The 23,376-nt window shown below is 37.3% G+C and overlaps 1 protein-coding gene across 4 annotated transcripts in view; it reads right to left on the bottom strand.

Moving 5' to 3' along the window:
- Positions 1 to 21,297, bottom strand: part of AMMECR1 (AMMECR nuclear protein 1) — a 94,077-nt gene extending 72,780 nt beyond the window's left edge. For 3 of the 4 annotated variants that reach the window (XR_005628439.1, XM_039717347.1, XM_039717349.1), the window contains exon 1: positions 21,118 to 21,297. Coding sequence is in view for 2 of the 4 variants with exons in the window: in XM_039717347.1 (XP_039573281.1) it covers positions 21,118 to 21,289 (172 nt within the window). In the remaining 2 variants the exon portion in view is untranslated. Of the gene's footprint in view, positions 1 to 20,959; positions 21,006 to 21,117 lie in introns of those variants that run through there. The other variant, XM_039717348.1, reaches the window with a different exon arrangement.
- Between the last annotated feature and the right edge of the window lie 2,079 nt (positions 21,298 to 23,376).

Here is a 23,376-nt window from a genome sequence, read left to right as displayed (position 1 = left end):
TCTTTCCTTCCCCACCCATTCTGATGTGTTCATGCAGCTGTTTGTGCAGATGTAAGGCAGAAGACCAAGTTTAAAAACACTCTTTTCCATCAATTATTTTTCAGCTGAATCAGTTCTCCAGTCTGGTTTATCAGAGGGCTGCACAAAAATCTATGTTGGCCTCTTGGAGTGGCTACACAAAATTGAGAATTAATGGCTTTGGGCAGCTGAGACAGTGCTGGTGAAAAATTAGAAAATGCAGCCTAAAGCAACATTTCACATATTTATGGGGAAACTCAGAAATCACAGAAATATTTGAATTTTAAATAATAGGTGAAGAAAACCAGATGAGGAAAGGTAAAGGGCCTTGAATGGGAAGGAAATTAATTTATGCTTGGGACTGTGGAAAAGACAGTGCCAGGCAATGAAGGAAAGGGAAACAGAAAGTCCTCTTTTCAAAATACAGAATATCCCACTTTCTGAGAACTGAATTAAATACTGTACTACAAATAATTCTGTAAAAATAAAATCCCTTCAAAATTTGAACTATGTAAACAGCTAGCACGTCTATGGAGTTGCTAGTTACTATTCTAGAGAAAAGTCTTGACGTACCTCTTCCAAAATTCAAAAGTTAAATTCTGTCTTTCTATCTTCCCATCCTAATGCGTTTTTTTGGATGGGCCTGCCATAAAACTGGAAGATTTACATGCTAAAAATTCCTTTGGTCTGAGGAGTTTCCACCCATTGTAGAGCCCCTCTAGACAACTCTTGCCTTGCTCTGCAGCCTACAAGGCATCAAGGGTGAGCTGGAAAGAAAGTGGGTTTGCTTGTATTACTTTCTCACATTATTCCCAAACTGGTCTATCACACTCTTGAGGCTCATGTGAGTTTCCCTCAGTATATTCTGCTTAGACAGAATAGTTTCTGTTGTTCACTTACACTCAGTGTCTCAGCTGTCCCCAGGAGAAATTAGATGCAGCGCTGAATCTAGGCCAGAAAGTGTGCACAAAATCTAACAAAGCTAATGAAAGTTAACTTGCACATGTCTGAGAATAACAATTGTTCCTACCATTTAGAGGCCATATCCTGCTATTGTTCCATATATCAAACCCCTATTGAAGTTTCTTCTAAAAAATCTTGTACAAAAAATCATCTCCGGATGTGATAACAGCCAGCAGACAAAAGGTCCTCACATGTTATTTTACTGGAATCCTGGTCCTTTTTCATATTTTGGACTATGATATAATTTTACTGTACTGTGAATCCAATCTGTATTATTTTAAAATTCACATTGTTTTACAGTAGTTTTCACTCCAATGTGAATTTAGAGTTTTGTCCTGTTAAACCATCTGGGCTTGCACTGTAAAACTGGGCATTAGTTTGCCCACTAAACAAAATCAAACAAACAAACACCCCACTAAATAAACCCTCCAAAACCAACAAGTAAAGCAAAAAATAACCATGCATTCTAAAATGTTATTTGTCAAAGTAAATAATCTAGGACTGAACAGTTTCTGAACTAGAGATAAAAGCATTAAGTGTGTCAATGGAGTCAGAAGAATTATTTAATTAGAAACCTAAAGTTCAAAGCACTTGTAATAAATGGAAGGTGAGACTAGTAGTAGCTTTTTAATGGAATTCTTTTCAACTAATTCTGTGAGCTGCAATGCTCCTCAAATATTATGTTAATGCCAATCCTATCCTTTTGCAATGTATTTTTCCATTGTACAGTGATAAAAGGAGATGTAGCTTACATAGCTGTATTCTCTCTATAAATTCACCATGGCTACATTGAGGTCAGTGAAGCTACAGTGATTTATGCTAGCTGATACATTAATAATAAGCCTTAGGATATATTTTTTGACATGGCTGTTTGTAGTTAGTCTCCTTCACAAAATGTTTGCCACTGCTGTGGAGAACCTTTTGTATTAATAGCATTTCTCAATTCTGAAGAGTGAGAGCTTTAAAAGTTGTTAGTGAATTAGAACAATATTGGTGTCTGTTTATCCAGTGCAGTTATACAGACCCCACTAATGAACCTCAGCAACAGTCAAATAGGACACAACAATTGATGTGTATTAGGAAAAAATGTAATAATTAAATTTCAAGTGTATGAGTGAATTGGGAAGATAAAATGCATGGTGATGGTGTGCTAAGAATTAAAATCTGATCAGGACTCCACAATTACAAGCCTGCTTATTCCTTCAGCCATCCCAAGGGGCCAGCACTTGATTTTGTATCTTGTGTAAAAATACCAATATGAAACTTTCATATAAATTCAGTTAATGCAAGGAGCAGAAATTTCAGAAAAGAGGTGAATGTTAACAGTATCAATTTATTATTAATGATGTTAATTGATGAGGATGACAGAAATGCTCCAGAGCAAGGAAGCTAACAGGCATAAATTCTTATCTTCCTTTTGATATGAGACTGTGTTGAGCTTTCTTTTTCAGGTGTTATTTAATTTTCTTGTGAAGTGATTTGATTTCTTCTGGCTGCTGCTTTTGCTATCTTTTTGCACTTGTTATCTAGCTTTTGGTGTTAAGGAATTCCACCTCCATTCCTCTAATGTCCAGGTCTTAGCTCAGGTTCATGCTCCCTTGCTCTGGTATTTTACACTGTTCAGATAGCACTGAAGCTGTCATCTCTCTGTTCCTTTCAAAGAAATGAGATATACTGTTCTTTTCTCCAGAGACTGAAGAAATTTTTCTTTAATCTTTGTGAGCAGTGAAAACTCAGCAAATCCTTCTGCTGCCCTTTACCATTCTCAGTTCTATAAAAGAATCTGTGAATCTTAAGATGGCCAAGGACTACTTCCACTCTTCCAGGCAGAAACATCTAGTCACTTGATATTGGATGGGTTTAGTTTCTCCTAGTGTAATATTTTGGCTATTGTTTTGAAAGTGTGTTCATTAGTAGACTCTTACAGCTTCTAAAAATATGCAAGCAGGGCACTCAAGTATTTTTCCATCTTTGTTATTGTAATACATTACTATTTATCAACTGTATTTTTTTCCTTTCTCCCTAGAAGTATCAGCATTCTTTATACTCAATGTCTAAATTACTTGCCCTTATATCTTCAAGTGCTTCTGATCTGTACATGTCACCCTGAATGATATGTTGATCCTCCTTTCTGTGACTGGTTTAATAAAATCACCACTTATGTCACTTTGTTGCACTTCTCTCTTTTTCTGTGCAAAGTAAAAGCTGACAAATGCCAGTGTTTTGCTATAAAGGTGCTGGTCCTTCAGCACTATGATCTGCTCAAATCACTAAATATATTGTCTTAAAAGAGACTTGCTGTAAATTGAACGTTAGTTAAGAGCAGCTGTTACCCTCTGTGGCAAAAAGCCAGCAGGGCTCTGGAAAAGCCCTTGTCATTGCAGTTGTTCCTTTCCTCACTGGCACCTCGTGAGGGCTGCCCTCGCCCCTATCTGCTTTCACATATTCAGTCCTGCAAATTCTTCTTTTCTTTCAAGTGGGTAGGAAAAGCCAAACAAGTCATGAGCACCAAATCCTAACTGGTATCTTTAAGGCTTTAGAGGGGACAAGCAATCCTGAACCCCAACTTCTGTAAGTTTGTGAATAAAAATGAGCACCAAATCCTAACTGGTATCTTTAAGGCTTTAGAGGGGACAAGCAATCCCAACTTCTGTAAGTTTGTGAATAAATTTGGATCTGTTGGAACTGGTAGAATTCAGTGCCTCACTTATTCATAGGTGCATTTTCATTAGTTTATTCCTTCCTTTCTATAGAATTCATGTTCTCCAACATATTTTCTCATTTCTTTCTATTACAAAAGTCAGTTCTCCTTTCAGACATGTATAAATCAAATTACGCCAGTGAGGTAAATAAAATTTCACTGTTACAGAATGATGAGTTCAAACCCAGGCCTTTTAAACTGCTCCCCTTGTAAATTCATGAATGATTTGTCAGTTTCTAGGTCTCCTGAGCTATCCTCTGTTTTCAAGGAAAGTGATATTTTCCAAGATCAATATCCATCTCCACAAAACTTTTTGTCTTCCCATTTTTCTTCTCTCCCACATTTGTATTCTCACTCTAGGGAAGGGCCTTCAGGCTGCCTGCTGGTGGTGATAATTTCTGTCGTAGTTGCTTAATGTATAAAATAAACACATTGCATTAATTTTGAATAAAAAGCAGCTGATAAACGTGCAAGTTCAAAAGTGTTACCTCTCTTGTGCACTTTTCCTTTCATTCACTAATTCTGATGCCCCTTTTTACATTATCCATATAACTCAGTCTGCCATTACAGCAAGTAAAAGTAGGTATTTTCTTTTTTAACATGATCATTATTTAAATAAAGTAAAACATATTTTAGAAGATTAAAATGAATACTATTTCTTAAACTATGAAGGAAGTCATAGCATTCAGGAAGCACTATTGCTTACTATGTTTCCTACTAACCATTATAAAAGGTGAAATTACAGATTTTAACATCTGGAAATAGCTGTGATGATCAAGACTTGTGTCTGACCTTTGATTTGCATGTTTATTTTTCTCAGTGGTTTCTTCATTTTCGTCCAGACCTACTTCGAGGAGGCTCGAGCGGACTGGATGGATAAATTTTTCTCAGTGGTTTCTTCATGGTTAATATTCTAATAATCTACTGACTGCCAGAGATTGCACAATAATAACATATTTTGATTTAAATACCATACATATGATTTGATACCTACACATTCTTAATACTAAAAACATATCCTTGTTACTTCAAGTAAAAAAAGGACATCTTTCATTGTGTATTTTAGAGTAAATCTGTACGTTTTTTGATCTACAGGCTCTAATTCTAAATGAGATCCTGGGTTTATTACCATCTCCCTTGAAACTGCATCTCAATAATAATTCATTTGTTTTGATTAGCATTTCTAAAGAGCATTTCAAGATTGGAAGTATCCCTGTGACACAGTTGTGCAGAATCCTAGCAAAGTGTGTCAGATCTAATGCACTGAAATATTTCAGGGCTATTTGTACATGGGGCAGGTCCTTCCTGCTAATGCTCCATTTAGATTAGGGATATAGAAGAAATTTGAAAATAATTTAATAAGAAATGCTGTGTGTTTAACTCTTTAAAAAATCACATAAGAATTTGAGTTCTCTGTTTTTCTATTGCTTACTTTGTGGTTGTTTTCACAGGTCAAAGTCCAGCTGTCCAGTGTCATCACATTCAGATTCTGCCATGACCTGTAAGTCTCTCACCTCTAAATTTTCTGTTGCAATAGAACAGCTGCCTGAAAACTTGTGGCATACTGAAATATGTCTTTCATTGAACTGTCATTAAACAGTATATGCTGGATATGGCTTGTCTTGCTATGCAAAATCCATGTAGTTCAAACATGTACACTTATAGTATAACACATCTGCTTTTTAAAAGAGTAGCTTATGATAATCTCATTAATTGCATTTTAAATGGAAGGCTTACAGCTTAACAAATCTACTTCTGTTTCTAGAGGTACCCTTACTCTAAAACTGGTTCTCTTGCTAGTTAAATCAGAACTGAAAGTTATCAAAGGAAAATATTACATTTGCCCTTTGATTTGAACAATTACCAAGCATTACATGCTCAAAGTAAAAAATGGATAACATTTTATTTTATGAGTCCACTAACTAATAGTGAATTAGAATAAAACTCCCGTGGGAACACATTTGACATTCACATGAATAACAAATGAGTTCATTATGATCCCCTGCTTATAAAAAAATGGAAAATGAATTCATAATTATTAAGCATTTAAAAGTAACATTCCCCCAAAAGATAAAACCTTGTATTAAGTACCCAGCTGTGGTTCAGCTGCAGGGCTTTAAAGAACCTGAAATGAAGTGGTACCAGAAATGATTTGGTAATTTGCCACATTGTTTAACTACTTGGTTGCCAAAATAATGAAGATTTGAAAGCTAGTTAATGCCTTTGAATTAATTCTGAAAGTTTGAGATTAATCTTGCTTCCAAAGCAGAGAATACAGATTAGATACATGGTGCATGAAAGGATTATGCTGGGTCTATGTATAAAGAGGAGGATTACAGCACATATGGCTACTGACATGTACTTATGTTGTAAGTGCCTGTGGGCATCTCATTTGAAATACATATTAGAGTTGAATTTTGTTGGGTTTTTTTTAATATATATCTGATTTTATATATGACAAATACCATTCAGGACAGTTATTTTCTAGAAGTGACATTCTCAAATCCTTGCCGGGCTGTCACATTAGCATACAGCTCACAGCCAGGCAGGAAACAACTCTTCCATGAAAGGAACCTCTGCCCTGTGATGACACTAATAGCACAGGGTCCCAAAGGTTGCCTTGTCTGCCAGGCAGAGAGGGAGATAAGAGATTCTCAGAGCAAAGTCAAGAGAACAGCATAGAGAACTTGCAGGGGAAGAGAAGGGGGATAAGTAAAATCCTTTTTTTTGTACTACCTGCACCAAAGACATAAGCCAAAAAGGATGAGAAGTAGACTGGATAAAGACTGTTCCAAGTGCTGTCAGCACCAAAGAGATGCAAAATTCTTGTGCTCCCAAATCTTACATAGATTTAAATAACATTGATGGAGTGAAGAAGATAATTGTTTTCTGTATAAATACTGACCCTATGGGTAGCCCTCCTTGGTTATCCAAGGACTAGAGAAATAATGCCATATGAGATATATTAACATCATTACTATAATGCCATATTCCTTTTCCCAGTATAGAGGTAAGGACATGTATGAAAGACCTTGTGTACATGCAGATTTTAAAGTGACATTGCTCCCACATTTTTCCAAGCTCCCTTCTCCTTAGCAACAGCCAAGACTCTTAACACAATCGTGTTGCCATTGACTATGTCGTCATGCTGATCAGGAGGGGAAAAAAGCCACATCAGATGTGCTCATATTTTATTTCACTCAGAGGTCTGAAGCTGCAGTCTGCCATTAAGTGGACTCCATGAGAGACCTAGGCTGTGGGCTTGAGAAAAAGTGCTGTAAAACCAAAACATGCAGAGAAGGGAGGAAGTAGGGAAGGAAGGGTCTCAGGATTGTGGAGGGTGAGGGACATGCTGCAGAGCCGTGAAAATGGTCATAAAGACTAGAAATAAATTAACCATAACAGAATTCTCTAAGATAATAATATACTTTTCTAGTCCAATTATTTAGTTGTTACTACTAGGGAAAAATTAATCAAAATATCAGAAAATCCATTTGTACTATACTAAGCTTGTGGGAAAATGTGGGCAATTATTTGAGAAACTATTAAATGAATATAAAATTATGTTCTTCTGCTTTGGAATGAGAATTACCAGATGAGCTTTAGAAATTGCATAGCTGCCAATGGAAGAATATGATTTATGCACTGCTGAATTACATTGTTTTTAACTTAAGAAGTCTTGGTTCTGTCTGATTTAACTTCTGATTTGATCTGTGTGGATAGAGTTTGGATGTATGTCCAGACAATAGGGCTGAGCTGATGCTTCAGAGGGAGGTGAGATATACCCAACCTAAATCCAATAAATAAAAACTAAATGTGTATCAGAGAAACTAATTGTGCATCAGGGAGACCAGCTCCTTCCTGAGCCCTGTGAATTGCTGGGTGAAGAATATGGTTTGATTACGATTATTGCCTTAATGCAGACCTTCAATTCTTATGGGCCTCAAGAGGGCAATGCAGGAAACCTGTTCTGTAATGTATGAAGTGAGGGGTATAAACTCTTGTATTCATATATTCACATCATACATAAGTCTACATTTCAAGGAATTGGGAGATAATTAAGAAGATAAGCCATACCTGCTAATTATGCTACATACAACTTTTTTTTCCTTGTAAGATAAATCCAAGTTTGGAGGTTTGATGGTTTTTTATTTGGTGGGTTTGTTCTGGCTTTTTTCCAAGCTGATAAATTATGAACCTACTGCTTATAAAACTTTTAAAGTTCCTATTTTAAAACATTTAACATCTGTCAGAAAGATAGTTATTTGTTTATACAGCCTTTAATATTATAATGTATCTATGGCTGTCAATATTTGAGGTAATCATTATTATAAACAAGGACACAATAAGAGAAATGCTATGATAGTTTTCCAAATGATGACAAGGGAAAGCGTATTTATAAAAATAAGATGACATTATCTTACTGTAGCCACTTTTAAGTTAAGACATCAGAAGACAGTTTGCTTTCAAAATGTTGGATAAATCACACAAGTCAATATCACATCATGACTTCTCCGACCATATGCTCCCTCACAAGGCCACTGGTGGTCATCAACCAACTTCAGTGTGCAAAAAATTGGCATAACATACCTTATCAGGTAGGTTTCTGTTCATTACCACCACATTAGATTGCATGTAAGTTATTCCAGTGTTTGCTTGTGATTTGCTAGGTGAAACAGGGTGGCCTGTTGCACCACCCTTCTGTGGAAAAATGGAATTAATGAAGTTTGGAGAAAGCTCTAGAAGTAGACACTTCTTTCAGCATCAGAGAACTGTGGTCACTAGGATTCCTTTTGGAAAATTAAGAAAGGAAAAGTGGTAGAAAGAATTAGTACTTGGAATGGGTGAGTCCTGACTAAGATAATCAGAGGAGCAGCCATGTCTGAGAAGAAAGGGAAAATCCATACAAGATTTTTTTTTTTAAAGAAACAGGTACAGTTGTGAGGAGATATGAATAATTTATAAAGATTTAAGTCTAGGCTTCAGAATGTACTTAAAATGAGACAAGTCTTAATCTGAATCCCCTCATTTTGTGGTATGGTATCTTGCAGCAGATGATAGCAAAACATGCTTCTTCTAAATCTTATGGAACAACACTTATAGTAAGTAAAGGCAATTGGCAGTGGTTGAAATACTAATAACACACTGCATTTCAAACATTTGTTTAAAGTGACCTCAGCCTGTTATTCTACTGCTAGAGAGAAACCTCACTCAAATTGCATTTTTCTATGGCTGAAATGTTCTAACAGTATGGTACCAAAATTAGGTGTAATTGCTAATAATTTATTCACCAGAAGGTTTGCTATTATCAGCTTTGTTTATGTCAGATGGAGATTAAAAAATAGGTCTCTTTCTTGCAAACTGCTGTGCAAATTTCATCTGCTTTATTAGATGTCATTATCTCATAGGAATGATATGAAATTCTTCTCATAACAGAAAAAAAAAGATAACCAAATATAATATAGGACTTATATGAATTTTAGGATTTTAATTGACAGGACCTTATTTATATATATATTATATCTGTAATATGTTATAAGCTTTCTGTTCCGCTTTCAAGAAGTGTTGCCGTAAACATTCATGCCAAGCAAGGAATAAAATTGTGTGTGTAATATATATACATCCTGTATATTTAGCAGAAAACATATAAAGAATTTTTAAATTTATTTTTAATTTTGCATTATCCCATGCAGTGCTTTTTTTGCTGCTCTGATTCAAAATGTTGAGAACTCAGAGACAGGTTTATTAGGAAAGCAGGAGCCATATATCCATTGCATCTCTGCACTGTATTAAATAGTGTAAGATCACTTCTTAGCTCTTGTGAAGATGTGCTCTTTGAAATTTTAAACATTGAAGTGTGAGTAGCTCTAAACTATTCCTTTTACCTACTATTTTGATAATTTTTTTTTTCATTATAACACTGATCCTCAGTTTTACTTGTTTCAAATCATTGGGGGGGTTGTCTCTTAAAACATGGTATTTCTACTTAAAAAAATAACAAGAAGAAAACATTTGTAAAGTTCAAGCTACTTGCTGGCCTCTGGATGGAAATCCTTCCTTGTGCACAGCATTGTTCTTGTGTAGTGCTAGGAAATGTACAATACACTACTTGTAGCCACAACAGAAAAGATACCGAGAATCCAATTAGTTTCTTTCCCTCTGTAATTTAGGAGTTACATTCATTAGATGATTAAAATTCAGATAGATTCATAATTACATTTATTAACATACAAATTCATTTACATTTCTTATTTATGACCTTGCACATTGCTGCTCGTTCACCAGTGGTAGAGAAAAATGCAGTTTTATGTTAGTTTATAATGAATTTGTTCTTGCTGGTAAGCACTGGAAATGTGATGCAATGTTTTAATTTCAAACACTGCAAGAGTATTTTAAAATCCAAGTAATTTATTTATTATAGCAGGCTTCCTGGAAAAATTTATTTTAATTTTTTATTCTAAAAACTAGAGTTTATTATTCCATTTTTTGTGTTTTTCCTTCCCTACACATGAAAATTAAATGCAGAGATGTAATATTTTAGATCATGTGCTTTCAGGCAACTGCATACACGCATCTATCTACATGTTAAAAACTCAGTAAATATGCTGCCTTTTTCAGAGAAAAAAAAATCTTGAGGAAATTCTCTTCCAGAGGTAATTTCACAGTTGTGGGGGTTTGCTTTGTTTTCCTAATGAAATTCTGCAGGGATACTTGGTTGGAGTTCTATGCGAGGATTTCTGAAATCAATGGAAAGGTCATGAGCTTTGAGTGGAGGTCTCAGGCATGGAAGAACACACTCACTCCCGTGTCAGACCAGAGCAGAAAACGGAAGGAGAAGGGTCCCGGGTGTCCCTGGTTCAAATGAGCTGCTCTCAGCTCAGGTTAGAGACGTGTAGAGGCTGTGTGTGACTCAACAGTGGGGCATGGGATCTGTCATAACCCTCTCCTTTTCCCCTCATCAGTTCGCCAGGACATGAGTGCAGCGGCAGAAGCAGGAGCCAAACCAGAGTGTCCAGAGCTGCTGCGGCCATCTGGGGTGCAGTGAGGTCTGCAGTGTCCGGCTGCTGCCCGTGGGAGCAGAGCTGGCCCGGGGAAGCCCTTCCCGCAGAGCCGTGCCAAGGGCTCGCAAGGGCACAGCTCCGCCTGCTGCCAAGCTGGCTTTATTTGCAGCGCTGTCGGAGCGGCACAGACCGTGCTGCGTGCCTGTGCCCGTGCAGCCTTTGCTGCATAACTTCTAGTTGACTGGAGAGATAAAAATAATCCCTGACATAAATCAACTTCATTCTGCCTCAGGACAGAATTTAAATACCTTCTCCTGGGTGTTCTTCCCTCTATATAAAAGTGGAAAGTTCACTCTCCAGCCTTCACACTCTGATTTTAGAAAACATTTCACGAGGGACTGCCACAGTGAAGGTAGAGCTATTGCTGCATGAGGATACAAGGAATATCAGCTAGGGACACAGTGGTGGGAAATGGAAAGATATTTTAGAAAGACTCTTGAGTATTTCCTTTCCCAGGGTTCTAGGGCCAAAATGATGCTTGAATTTATGAATAGAGGTGGACAAAAATTTTGAATGATTTTTAAATTCTTAGAATAACAGAGGTTTGAAAGGACTGGGACCATTCTTGAGTTTAGGTTGAGCTAAAATTGTTTCAACTGAAATATAGGAAAATATGAAACATTTTCTTAGTTTTTAAAGGAAATATCTTAACATGCTGAAAATTAAGTTTTTCATCTTTTGAAATGGAAATATCATTTTCCACTTCCAAGTTAGTATAAGTTGAATAGTAAAATGTGTGCATTTTTAATAAAGTCACAAAACATTTTATTTTTAATTAGATGTAATAATTATGATCTACCACAAATGGAAATTACTGGGTTTTTATTTTGTAAAAAAAAAAAAAAAAAGACAGTTTGTTCTTCCTTTTTGCTGACATTTTCATTTTGTTATTGAATGGGAAAAAACTTCACTTGCTCGATTTTGTTTATGAAATCTTCATGAGTCACTGTTCTGGGGCTTTTCAGGTGACCTGTGTGTTTTCAGGTGACTGTTAGCGTGTAAGGGTGTAGCTCCTCCTTGTACTGTACCAGTGCTGGACCTTGAGCCTTGCTGCATGCTCTGCCTGTGCTCTACTCTGGTTCTCTGGGACAAAAATAGAGTGGGTAGGGATCTGTGATTTCAGCAGGCTGTTCATGAAAAGCAGGATCTCTTAATTCTAGTGTGACTGTGGGATACTTGCATGAGGTATCATTAGCTCAGCGTACACTGAGTAAAAGAGACGTGGTCACACATCTTTTCCTTCTACTTTGTATTCCTATTCTTTTCTTTCCTGTTCCTTGTTCTGTTGTCAGCCATCAGTTCATTTCAAATAGATATGATCAAAATTTTCATCTAAAGTTACAGAGCAGGTGATGAGAACTCCAGATGCCCTATCAGCCTCATTTTTTCTCAGGCTGGTCTGGGCAATTCAAAGGCAGAATCTTCTGATCTGTGGCTCTTCTCCCATTGACCCCATATGGCTGACTTGGGTGAATGCCTAGGGATTTCAGAAGCAGTTTTGCTCAGTCATCATTGTCACTCTAAGAGTGCCAACCTCTGGAAGCTCAGAAAGCTGCTGCAGTCTCCCAAGAAAGGCTTATCAGACCTTTCCTAGGAGAGGTAAAGCAGTTGATGATAAAGCAGGTAATGAAATCGAGTGCTACTACGTGTCTCCCTTCACAACATCACTTCAGCAAGTAAATGACTACAGATTGGGTGTAGGATTCCTATATCTTATAGGTAGTTGTTGGGATGTTGTTTGGTTTTTGTTTTGTTTTTAATGTCTTTTAAAGAAAAGTTATTAGGGTTGGTCTAGTAGCTAAAATCTTCAGCATGGAGATGACATTATGGACAGTGAAAAGCCTTTACTAAGAACTTCTGTAGTCAAAACAGCTAATAAGCATTTGCAATCTGAAGAGTCGAAAGTGAGCAAAAAGAGGGAGGGAGTGCTGTCAGTGCAGTTTTACAGATGGAGAAGGGGACAAACCCCGATTCAGAAAAGTATGGAGGCAGATCCTGATTTTTAGCATTACCAAATGTGTACATTTCAACATACTGTTTGATCCTGGAAGTGCTTTATGCCTACGCATTTCTAATTTTAACTGTTCTGATTTTTTTTTACTATCAAAGAGAGGGGCTTTTATAGTTTCTCTTCAAACTGATTTAAATACGCTGGAGCATCTCTATTCTCAGCACAGATTTTCAGTATATTTTCAGATTTTCAGCAGTTTTTATATAGGTGTGTGGGCTCCCCTTCCCCCTTCCTCTCCCCACTGCCCACCTCCCCACCCCACCCCAATTTTAGTGCAACTGCAGACATCCAGCAGAGAGAGAAGCAGGAAAGGACAGATTTACATAGATTGACTGGCTGTGCTGACTTTTCAATACCAAATAGCAGGGTTATAGTACTGCATCAAAGTAAGAGTCTTAGCCTGGAAGGGATGTTTCATTGACATTGAACTGAAAATACAGGCACAGTGTAATGGATCCTAAAATTGGCTGGACTGTTTCTGGATGCCTGTGTTCAGTATCAGTATAAAAATCCCTGTGCACAGCATAAGCAGACTAATGAGGTGAGACCTTTTCCTAGTAGTATAATCTTTAAGACAAATTCTAGCAGTCAAGCAGGAAATCAGAAAAATAAATGGTACATTGAAGGTACTTGTCTTTGTCCAGGGCTCCAGGTAATAGTTTAAATTGAATGATACAGCACGTGAAGAGGTTTATTCCTCACAAATGCCTTGACACACTCTAGTGGCAAAAGCTCGCAGTGCCATTCAGACAATGGAGCCCAGTTAATTTCTTTCCTGTTTAATGTGAAGCAATAGTTACCCTGGATGAAAATTTAGTTGATCAATGTTGAAATTAACCTGGCAGCTCAGAAACTGCCATTCAAGTCCTATGCTTTTATAAAACTTATATTTCTTTTTTATATTTTAATATATAAACTAGTGAAACAGGAATTTTGCTTGCTTGACATTTGTACAGAGTTTTGAGCAACACACCCTTGACCTGAGTCATTGAGGCATGGCCATGATATTTATGCAATAGGTGGAAGTCAGTAAACAGCACCTATCCACAAGTCCTCAACACTTATCTTTCAGTAGTAATGGATGCAGATCTTGGGCAACCTCATCTTTTAACCAACTATCATTAAATACTAAATCAATAACCACATAAAAATGTATTTATAGATAAGCTTTAAAACCAGTGGTTTTGCTGATTGAACTTATCATAAATGATTCACTGTTTTGTCTTCTGAGAAGACATAATGGAGCGCTTGGCTGCCTCAGTTCTCTCTTCATTTTTACTTCACAGCTACGCTGTGGCAAAATCCCTCAGGTAATACAGTGAAGAATTTAAATATATACTTTATCATCACAGTCCAACCTACGGTGAAGTGTTTTCTCCAGAATCAAGAATTTTCTGTGGCAATACTTTGGGGTTGACTGTGGGCTAGTACTGATCCTCTGGCCTCTTTGCTGATACCATTTAAGCTGAAGAAGGATGGAGTATCTCTCTGTGTTTTACTGCAATTTACACACTAACATAATTCAAGTATTTCATTTAGAACAACTCAAAATTTCCCTTTCTCACCAAGATTTGCTGTTTTAAAACTCTCAAATAGTTGTATCACAATGAAAACAAAAATCCTGTTTTCACAACACAAAAACATAGAAGCATCTCTTTCTGGTTTAATGTTTGACTTTATTATTGCTGTTTAAACAATACAAGATTACATGTATCTGCTTGTTCATTAATTTTCATTATTGTCTATTTCAATGATTCTTTCTATTCTTTCCTCCTGGGGTGTTCTGGACATAAAAGAGCCACATAGATATTTTAGACTGGCTCTTGCTGCTGTGTCTCTGAAGTTTGTTAATTTTTTCTTAATACATTTTCTCTTTATATGGGAAAGTTGCTCCAGTAACAGTAAATGTAAATGTACTATCTAAATGAAGACCCTTATATGAAAATATACCCCAGCTCTCTGGAGGTTCTTGCTTTGGATTTAAAAGTGAGTACTTTTTAGGCTGGTGTAACTAAATCATAAATATTGGGAAGATGCCCTCTAAAAATTAGAGCTGGAGTGAACAAGTAAATCTCTCATTGAAGTCAAAGGGAATACTGCCAATTTACACTGGGAATGAATTAGACCTTGGATTTTTTACATCCTCATTTGACCTGTTGTCCTCAAATAGCATTGTCAGACTAGATCTATCACAAATTTCTCCTTGTGTCATAATAATTATGTCATTATTAGAGATTAGATCAGCTTTAGAGGGTTTTTTTTATTATTTGTCCTGTTTCCAAGTTCCATGAGGACACAAGCTATGAATTAGGTTGGAGCTCCGAATTCTTTTTTCTTGTGGAATGGACAAGGTGCTTCCAAGACCAGGAACCTGTTGTGCATGCAAACATATCTACATACATTTGGGCAATACATTATTTTTCCTCGCTGTTCTCTAGGGATATAATTAGCAATGGAATGGCATTTACCATTCTCTGGTAGCTGTGCTGTCTGTCATGAGATCTTCCTGGTTAGCAGAGCTAAAAGGGACTAACTTTAGGAACACCTCACTGCTTGCTTAGTGCAGCAACACTGGTCAGTGTATGCCTTGTGCATCCCAGATTATAACTATTCCTTTACATAAGGTCTCTTTTTGATCTCAACCCTAATTCAAGCAAAGAATTAACCAAGTCATAAGAAGAAATAAGACGGCAAGGGATGAGTGAGCATCCAAGAACACCACCTTGAAAAATACAATTACTTGTATCTAATGAGGCATCAGTTCACTGAATGTCTGGGCTTTGTAAAGATGCAGCATCCACTGAAGCAATAATCAGTGGTGAACTTTTCAACTTTTGATAATTAATGCGCTTGCTTTGTCCATCTTTGCATTTTAAAGTAATGCCAGATGACTCTGTAATTCAGTTTTGCATCTAGGTTAGACTCCCGTTACAAACAAATGAACATCTGAGTATTGCATGTCAATGCCTTAAAGTCCCCTCAGGGGCTGCCTTGAAGGAAGGGTTTTTTTCTCTCCTTAAGACACAAAGGGTTAGAACTGCAGCAGAGAAGTTATTTTCTAGAGAAAATTTGATTAGTTTCAATGGACAACAAGCAAAAAAATTAACTAAGCGTATAACTAACTTGATTAGCTTTGGGCAAGTCATCTCAGCCACATGGAGGATTTATATCTTCTGGTGCAGTCAAATGAATGCACCAGAACCAGTTTAGATTTGAAAAAAAATACAACTCTTTTGACTGCCATCATAATGAAGGAGATTGGTTGATAGGTTCTTCCATCTGTTATGCCAGACCATACTTTGCAGTGCAGATTTTACTATGTAATCTGCTATTTCTTTGCATGGTATGAAATTAGGCTTCCTTCTTTCTTCCCTCTCCCCTGGACAGTAAATAACTTTATAAAAAGCATCACATAAAGGTATTTTGGGCTGTGAGATGACAAGCTGTCTTATGTGGCTGTGGTTCCATTCTTTTAGTTCAAGGAGATTTTCATTTGGAAATGTTAAATAGTTCTTCTGTTTATTTAAACACTTTGGTTGCCTTTATGAAAAAGGCGAGTTTATGTTAAAATTCAGGGAAATATAAAAGTGCAGAAGACAAGCCAGTGTATTTCAATTTAAAAATTCTGTGAAGTGGCTCATTTATTTGACCCATGACTCTGCAAAGTCACTAGATAGACAAATGCATTATGCAGATAGAGAACTGGAGACAGAGGTTATGTGATGCCCAAGGCCATGCAGTGAGTCAAAGCTGAGCCAGGGCGAAGTTCCCATTTTAGTGTGTCTATTAATAACACCAGCACAGACAAACTACATTAAAGAACTAAAATTGGGGGCCATGTGATGTCAGCATGCTCTGCAAGACCGAGATATTGTTTGTTTCCGTCTAACTCTAAAATGATGAAATTATTAGACATAAATATGACTTGATCGATATCTTATCTGAAGGCTTTCTCATACTTAAGGATAGTAAGTATTCTCTTTCCTCCCTCCTGACTGAGACCTTTTGTTTTTTCTTTGCCAAACATAAAAATGATTTGTTTGCCTTCAAATTTTGAGTACTGACAGGTTAATAATGTGTCTGGTGTCAAAAAAGACTGTCATAACATAAAAGATTTAGAGATCAATGTGAGGCAGTGTTAATGAGAGACAAATTTTACTTGCATTTTCTATCCTCGATGAAAGTAGTATTTATATTTAGTAGACCATTCCTGCATTGATATATTATATTCTTTGAAGTTTTATATTTTATCTAGCTTTAGATAAAGTTAGTGACTTCAGTTACTAACAGGACGTGGCAAAGATGTTGCATAATAAGTTGTGTAAGTTGGAGTTAGGAGCTGCTGTATGTCATTAGTATCTGTCAGTGACTTTCCTTAGTGACTTGGACTTTCAATTATTTGAATTCTATTTCTTATGATTGATATCATGATCATTATATGTAGTAAAACAAAAGTCAATCAAGAATCAGCAAGATCATAGAAATATCCCTGAGAACTGACTAAAAGGTTGACATATTTGATGGGGACAGCTAAGGAATCCATCGCAACTATATCTAATTAAAGACAATGTCTAGAAATGCCAAAAGGTAGTATCAGGGATATACTTAACTTGCAGCCTGCAAAGCATTATCATGGAAATTCACGTAACATTAATGACAATGGTCAAATCAACTTGATTTTCAAAAAATAGAGGAAAAGCTTAACAAGGAAGTAACTTCTTGGTTTTATTTACACCTAAATATGTTCAAAATACCCTAATCTATGCAGTCTCATAACAGATTTCAAGGTTCTTCAGAATATCAACAAGAACCAAGATTGCGCCATTCATTCTTCTTTAATTAAGTACTAGTTTTATTTGAGTATCTGAAAGAGACTGATGTTGCTGCATTTGTTATCTTAATCTTTGTACAGAGAGAGAAGTGATGACAAAAGGAGCAACATTGCTAAAGTTATAGCACCTATCCATTCATCACACCCCAAGACTGATTTGTATCTCACTTAAATTAGCATGTATGACAGTGACCTAGAAACGGTCCTGGAGCAATTATAATGTTGCAGCAACTTGCAGAAACACACATTGCTTTTCGTAATTGATCATTCTTCATCATAAAAACCTGTTAATTAGGTTTCTTGCTCCCATATCACTGCTTCATTGTATTCTCCAAATTCTAATTGCTATGTTTGATTTATATCTGTTTGTTCTTGGGCCAGCATTTTCATACATATTAAATAATTAATCTCTGTGATGATGTCTTTACCAATAGCCTTCATACTCCCACCTCATTGTTATGATGCACATTGATGTTTCTGTGTTGTGAGTGACAAAAACTGTCTAATGTTTTAATTAGGGACTGACCCATACTTATAGGATGCCGTCAGTGCTGTACTGTCTCTAGTATCTCTGTCTTTAATGGTGTACTCTAATATGGTTTTGTCTTTTTCTCAGCTGTTTTACACTCTGAGTGTTAGGTGGAAGCAGCTGCACTTTGTGTGTCTGCCTGTCTCCTTGCACAGTCCTCCAGGATGTCTGTTACCTCTCCATTCCTCTGTTCCTCCCACCCTGCTGTCCAGGCCCTGTAGCCTCTCTCTGATCCTTCCCAAACAGCCTTTATTACCTTCTGGTGCTTCTCCAACTGTTATCAGGCTGAGGTTTAGGTTGAAATGAGATCCAGAAGCGGGCCAAGGCCTACTCCAGCTGTGGGATGATGTGGGAAGAAATGGAGATGGGAGGATTCAAGAGAAACAGGCTGCAGAGCATTTTCACCCTGCTGTTTCCATCTGGGAGAGGGCTGGGGAGTGCTGGTGCTGCCAGGGCTCAGCAGCTACGGGGAAGACAATGCCCAGCTGCTGGGACTCGCCAAGGCAGAGCTCCCTGCCTCCTCGCAGACAATCTGCAGCCTGTCACCTCATCTGCCCCCGTGTCTGCTTATTCCTGCCTCCAATGACACCTTAATTTCCTACTACATTTTCTCTCATTTCTGCAATTCTGTGTTAGTCCTCCTCTAGACTGATGCTGCCTCCCAACATACACCAACACACCACTAAATTTGTCAGCTTTTTGTTGCAGAGCCCTGCTCTGTATGAGTATTAAAATTCAGACTCAGTCCTTGAAGAACTTTCACTATTCACTTTTGTTGATGATTCTCCTTTCAATACAGTCCCTCAACTGGATTTAATAGAATTAATCAGGTGCAAAGTGACAGACAGGAAAAATTAAACTGTCCCTTCAATTTTAATGAAGGGCTCAGCCATCTGAGCAGATTGTTACAGTGTAGTAAGGTACTGCATGTCAGTGGAGCCATTGAAACTATGGGTGCTTTTATTCTAGCCAATTGCAGAGTAGTACAGGACCAATTAACCTTTTCTAAACTGATTTTTAAGCTGAAATGGTAGTGTAAACTTAAAAAAACTAAGCAAGCTGAATGGAATATAACTGGCCAATTACCATGGCTGTGTTCATATACAGTATCATGTTGCAGCTTTAGTGTGTCTGAGAATGTCACTAAAATTAGAGGCACCCACTTCTGTGATATTCTGAGGAATAACCAAGTTTTTGACTCATGTTATGACTCTGGAACAAGTTGTACTCTACATCACCATGGGTTCCACTTCAGCCTTTACCATTATTGATATCCATTAGTCTTTTTTATATTCTGATTTCTAGGCAAGGATCATCAAGTATGAGTTATGCAGTGCTGCTGCTGAATTATAAATTAGTTCATTTATAGAGTAAATTAAATTTTAGTACCTTGTGTGTGGCTGATTTGGTATATAAGCACACCAAAAAATTAGAGTATTGACATAGTAAGAGTGTATGCTCAGTTGGGAAGGTCTGGAGAGTTGCTAATCTTCATGGTCCATATTCTTCCTCTAACAAAGACAAGGTTTTATATTTCCAGAGAATTCCTGTATGCAACAGTTTGTTTTCAAAAAAAAATTGTTATATGTCATCTGTTTTTTCATTATTCAGATTATTTCATTTCTGCACATCTTGTGACAACAAGCACTGCCTTTTTAATAATAATTTTTATCAGTGGCACAATTTAGGACAACATTTTCTAAAATGAGCCAAACAAGCACCACTTGAATCGTTGTCTGTACAGGTATAATTCCTGTATTGGGTTTATCTCACTGAATTCCCAAAAGACTCAATTCTGCACAGACCTGTCCTGTTGGTAAGACTTCCTTCACCTGACTTCTGCTCGTGCTGAGAGCAACATTGGTTTTTTGAGAGAGAAATGTGTGATTTAGCTTTACATGTGTGTTCTGTACACATGCAATTACACTTGTCTAACGACATAACAGTTTCTCTGTTAACAGTAAACAATTGAGTGCTTTGCTAACTTTTGCTAAAACACATCCATCTTTCTTCCTGTGGTCTCTGGGAAATGTGTTGAGTCACAAGATTTCAAGCAACCTGAGTACTAACATTTGGGATTGGGTATAAAAATTGAACTAAGGATTAAAGGATTAATGCCTATTTATCATTCAGCTAATTTAGTGTCAGGGATTTCAGTGAAACTGAGGCAGACTCACAGGTTGGATGAGAGAGCCAGGCTCAGGTATCAGCCTTATATTCAAAGCAACATTGACAATGTAATAGAAATTGCCTCAAAAATGTTAAAAGACTTTTAGAAATGAAAATACCACCTTCAGAGCCTCATCCTGAATCTACTAAATCTAAAGTACATTAATATATTGAAATTTCACCATTCTTGCAGAGGTTACTTGGTGCATTTCTGTGAGCAAATAAAATAACTGCATGATAAAATTGAGTCATTTTTAATACAGCTCTGTCTGCTGCATTGGTTTTATGCTGTCAATTCCTTTGTAGTGTTAGTGTACTGCTCTAGCAGCCTCAAGGTATTAAAGCAGAGCCAGAGCACAAGACAGGAAGGCAATGTATAAAACTGTAAATCATCAGGAGCAGGGCTTTTTTATAACATATCCATCTACCGTACATAAAACCATTCCCTGATTTGAATAATTTGCTGAGCTAAGTAACAAAATTAACAATATACCTTCAACAGGGAAGATCAGGCAATAAAATATTCACAGTTTCAATCAGGATTGCAAATTACAGATGTCCAAAAGATAGTAAAATGTAAAGAAAAATCCCAGATCACTGGAACTGATCAAAATTAGTGTCACTCATTGATTTCTAAAACACACAAAGAGATGGTGAGTATAAATGTGTTACTTACAAGTGCTGAGGATTTTAGGGAATGAAAATGGAGACCGGGAGCTGGAGACTGCCTGCCATGCCAGCAGTGTTGATTTGGAAGCGATGGACACAAATAAACATTCAGCAAAGCTTAAAAAGCTGCAATGCAAGGCTAGCCAAAAGTGTCCATGTCCTTACCGTGCTGTGGCTGGCAGGCAATCCGTGTCTGGGAGCCTTCAGTCCCTCTAATCAGGCTCCAGGGATTTTGTTTGCAAGAAAGGTTGTCCTTTAAGTGATGAGTGCAGGAAAACAGAGAAATAAAGAGAAATGAGCAAATTGTACAAGGCAAATAGCTGCAGGTCTTTAGCATGCTCCCTGCGTTTTCCTAAGCTGCATCTGCAGTAGAGAAAATATCCCAAAAATAGCTCAGGCTGCCAATGACTTGCTGAAACCTGAGAAAGAATTGCTGAATTTAAAGATCTGGGTTGCTGTGGGTGTATGATTAAAGTGAGAAATTGCTGGCAGGAAGAACCTAGGATGAAACCACATGCTTAAGGAGTAACTTGTGAGTTCACTGATATCAGAACATGAGCTGACCTCTGATTTCCCCCTCCTCCACCCAATGCCAGTTAACCCTTAAGAGTTCAGAGTGGAAGAAAGTTCTTCAATAACAGATGGAAAAGGAAATTTTATCAAAAAAGAAATCCTTCTTTCACCTGTAATTTAGTGACAATATTTTGCAGCAGTGCCCTATTTCCAAAATTTCATAGCAGTAAGGGAAGCTGTGGTTTTGTAGATCTCTGACTTCTGGAAAGCTCAGTCTGGTGTAGGGTATAAGCTAAATACTCACAGTTGTTTGTGGTCCCACAGAGAGAAAGGTACTTCAGGTAAAGTTTTGAGGGATGGATGGATGGATGGATGGATGGATGGATGGATGGATGGATGGACGGATGGAGGCAGAGAGGAAGGCAAACACAACATTTAGGAACTTTTCTGCAAACAGTGACTCAAGGACAAAATGTCAAGATTTGCCAGAGTATTTGGCACAGTCTTGGAGGTAACACTGGCATCTCTATATGGTGCCCAGAACAAATTACAGTAGCACTCCAGGTTGTTCTTGTCTCTAAGTGCTCCCTGTGGATCCCTTGTGCTTACACAGCTCGCTGGAGTGTAGCGTGCTTTGGCCCAATCCTCATCTTGCTCCCTGGCATTTTTAATGGTACTTCCTTGATTAAGAAGAGAACAAGAAGCAGTTGGCAGAAAGTGGGGTACATTGGCTTGACATCAGTTAAGTTTCCCAAGCAGTGCCAAAAGTAATCCTCAGCAACCTATTTAGGCCAGTATTAAAGCTGCCAGAACATGGACTAGGAGCTAGTCTCCAGCTTTCTTTGTACTGACACTGAAAAGGGAAAAGGTTTCAGTGCTGTAACTGGGTTAGATTCAAGCCACATGGGACTGGATTATGAGAAGCTGCTTCTTTGGAAAGCAATTGTGCATCTGAGAAAAGAGCTGAATATCACCATTAATTCAGGATGTGCTTTTGGTTTAACATGAGTTTTTTGATATGTGCAAAAGAATAATGGACTCATAGAGAGAACAAAATATTTACTGTGCTTCAACCAAAATGGTGTGTAATCACTTAATCATCATGGTAGGACTGTCTACTTGATGCAACAAAGCTGTACTTAGGCCTGTCTGAGCACTTTATGTTGAATATGCCATTTCATATATACTGGTAGCTGTAGTTTGACACACCTAATGACATTCTCTGGGGCTGAGGAACTATAAGCATTTGTCCTGTGACAATAAATAGCCATTTAAGTTGCACATGTATGAGGGCATCTGAGAATGCCCAAATGTGAAGGTCCCTTTTGTAGGTGCTTTGGAGAAAAAGGCCCATTATCAGGTCTTTTCATCTGTCTTCAGTTCTAGCTGATCCGATCATAAATGTTCTCCTAGAAGCTAGAAGAGTAGACAATCCCTGAAGCAGGCTGGTCATTTCAACTGTATTTATATCCCAGCAGGGCCTTTCTGAAGTACTTCTGCTGACCAAAAGGAAATGTAGAATATAATAAATTATGGCCTGAATAATTATGACTCATGTTGTAGCATTTACTCTCAGACAACAGGCAGGAAGCACTTACACACATCTAGTGTTAATTTAAAAATATATCACATAAATTTCACAGTGAGCGCAGGAAGTCTGGTTACTAATCTCCGAAAACCTTCTAATGCAAACTTCTGTTCCCATATTTGAAGCAGCAAAAGACTTTGTAGGTGCCTTTTTAATATATTAATAAAACCTAAATCCAGTAGTAATGATGGCTAGTAGGTAACTTATCATGTATGGTGGTGCTAGTGATATATCATCATGAGACAGTATTAGTATCTCATGTGTTAGCAGATAAATGAATGATGCATTAAAAAATAAGATTCTTTTCCCCCTTGCCAATGAGG

Source organism: Passer montanus, unplaced genomic scaffold, assembly GCF_014805655.1.
Source record: "Passer montanus isolate IOZ18808 unplaced genomic scaffold, ASM1480565v1 scaffold38, whole genome shotgun sequence".
NCBI lineage: Eukaryota > Metazoa > Chordata > Aves > Passeriformes > Passeridae > Passer > Passer montanus.
This window is presented reverse-complemented; position numbering and strand designations above follow the sequence as displayed.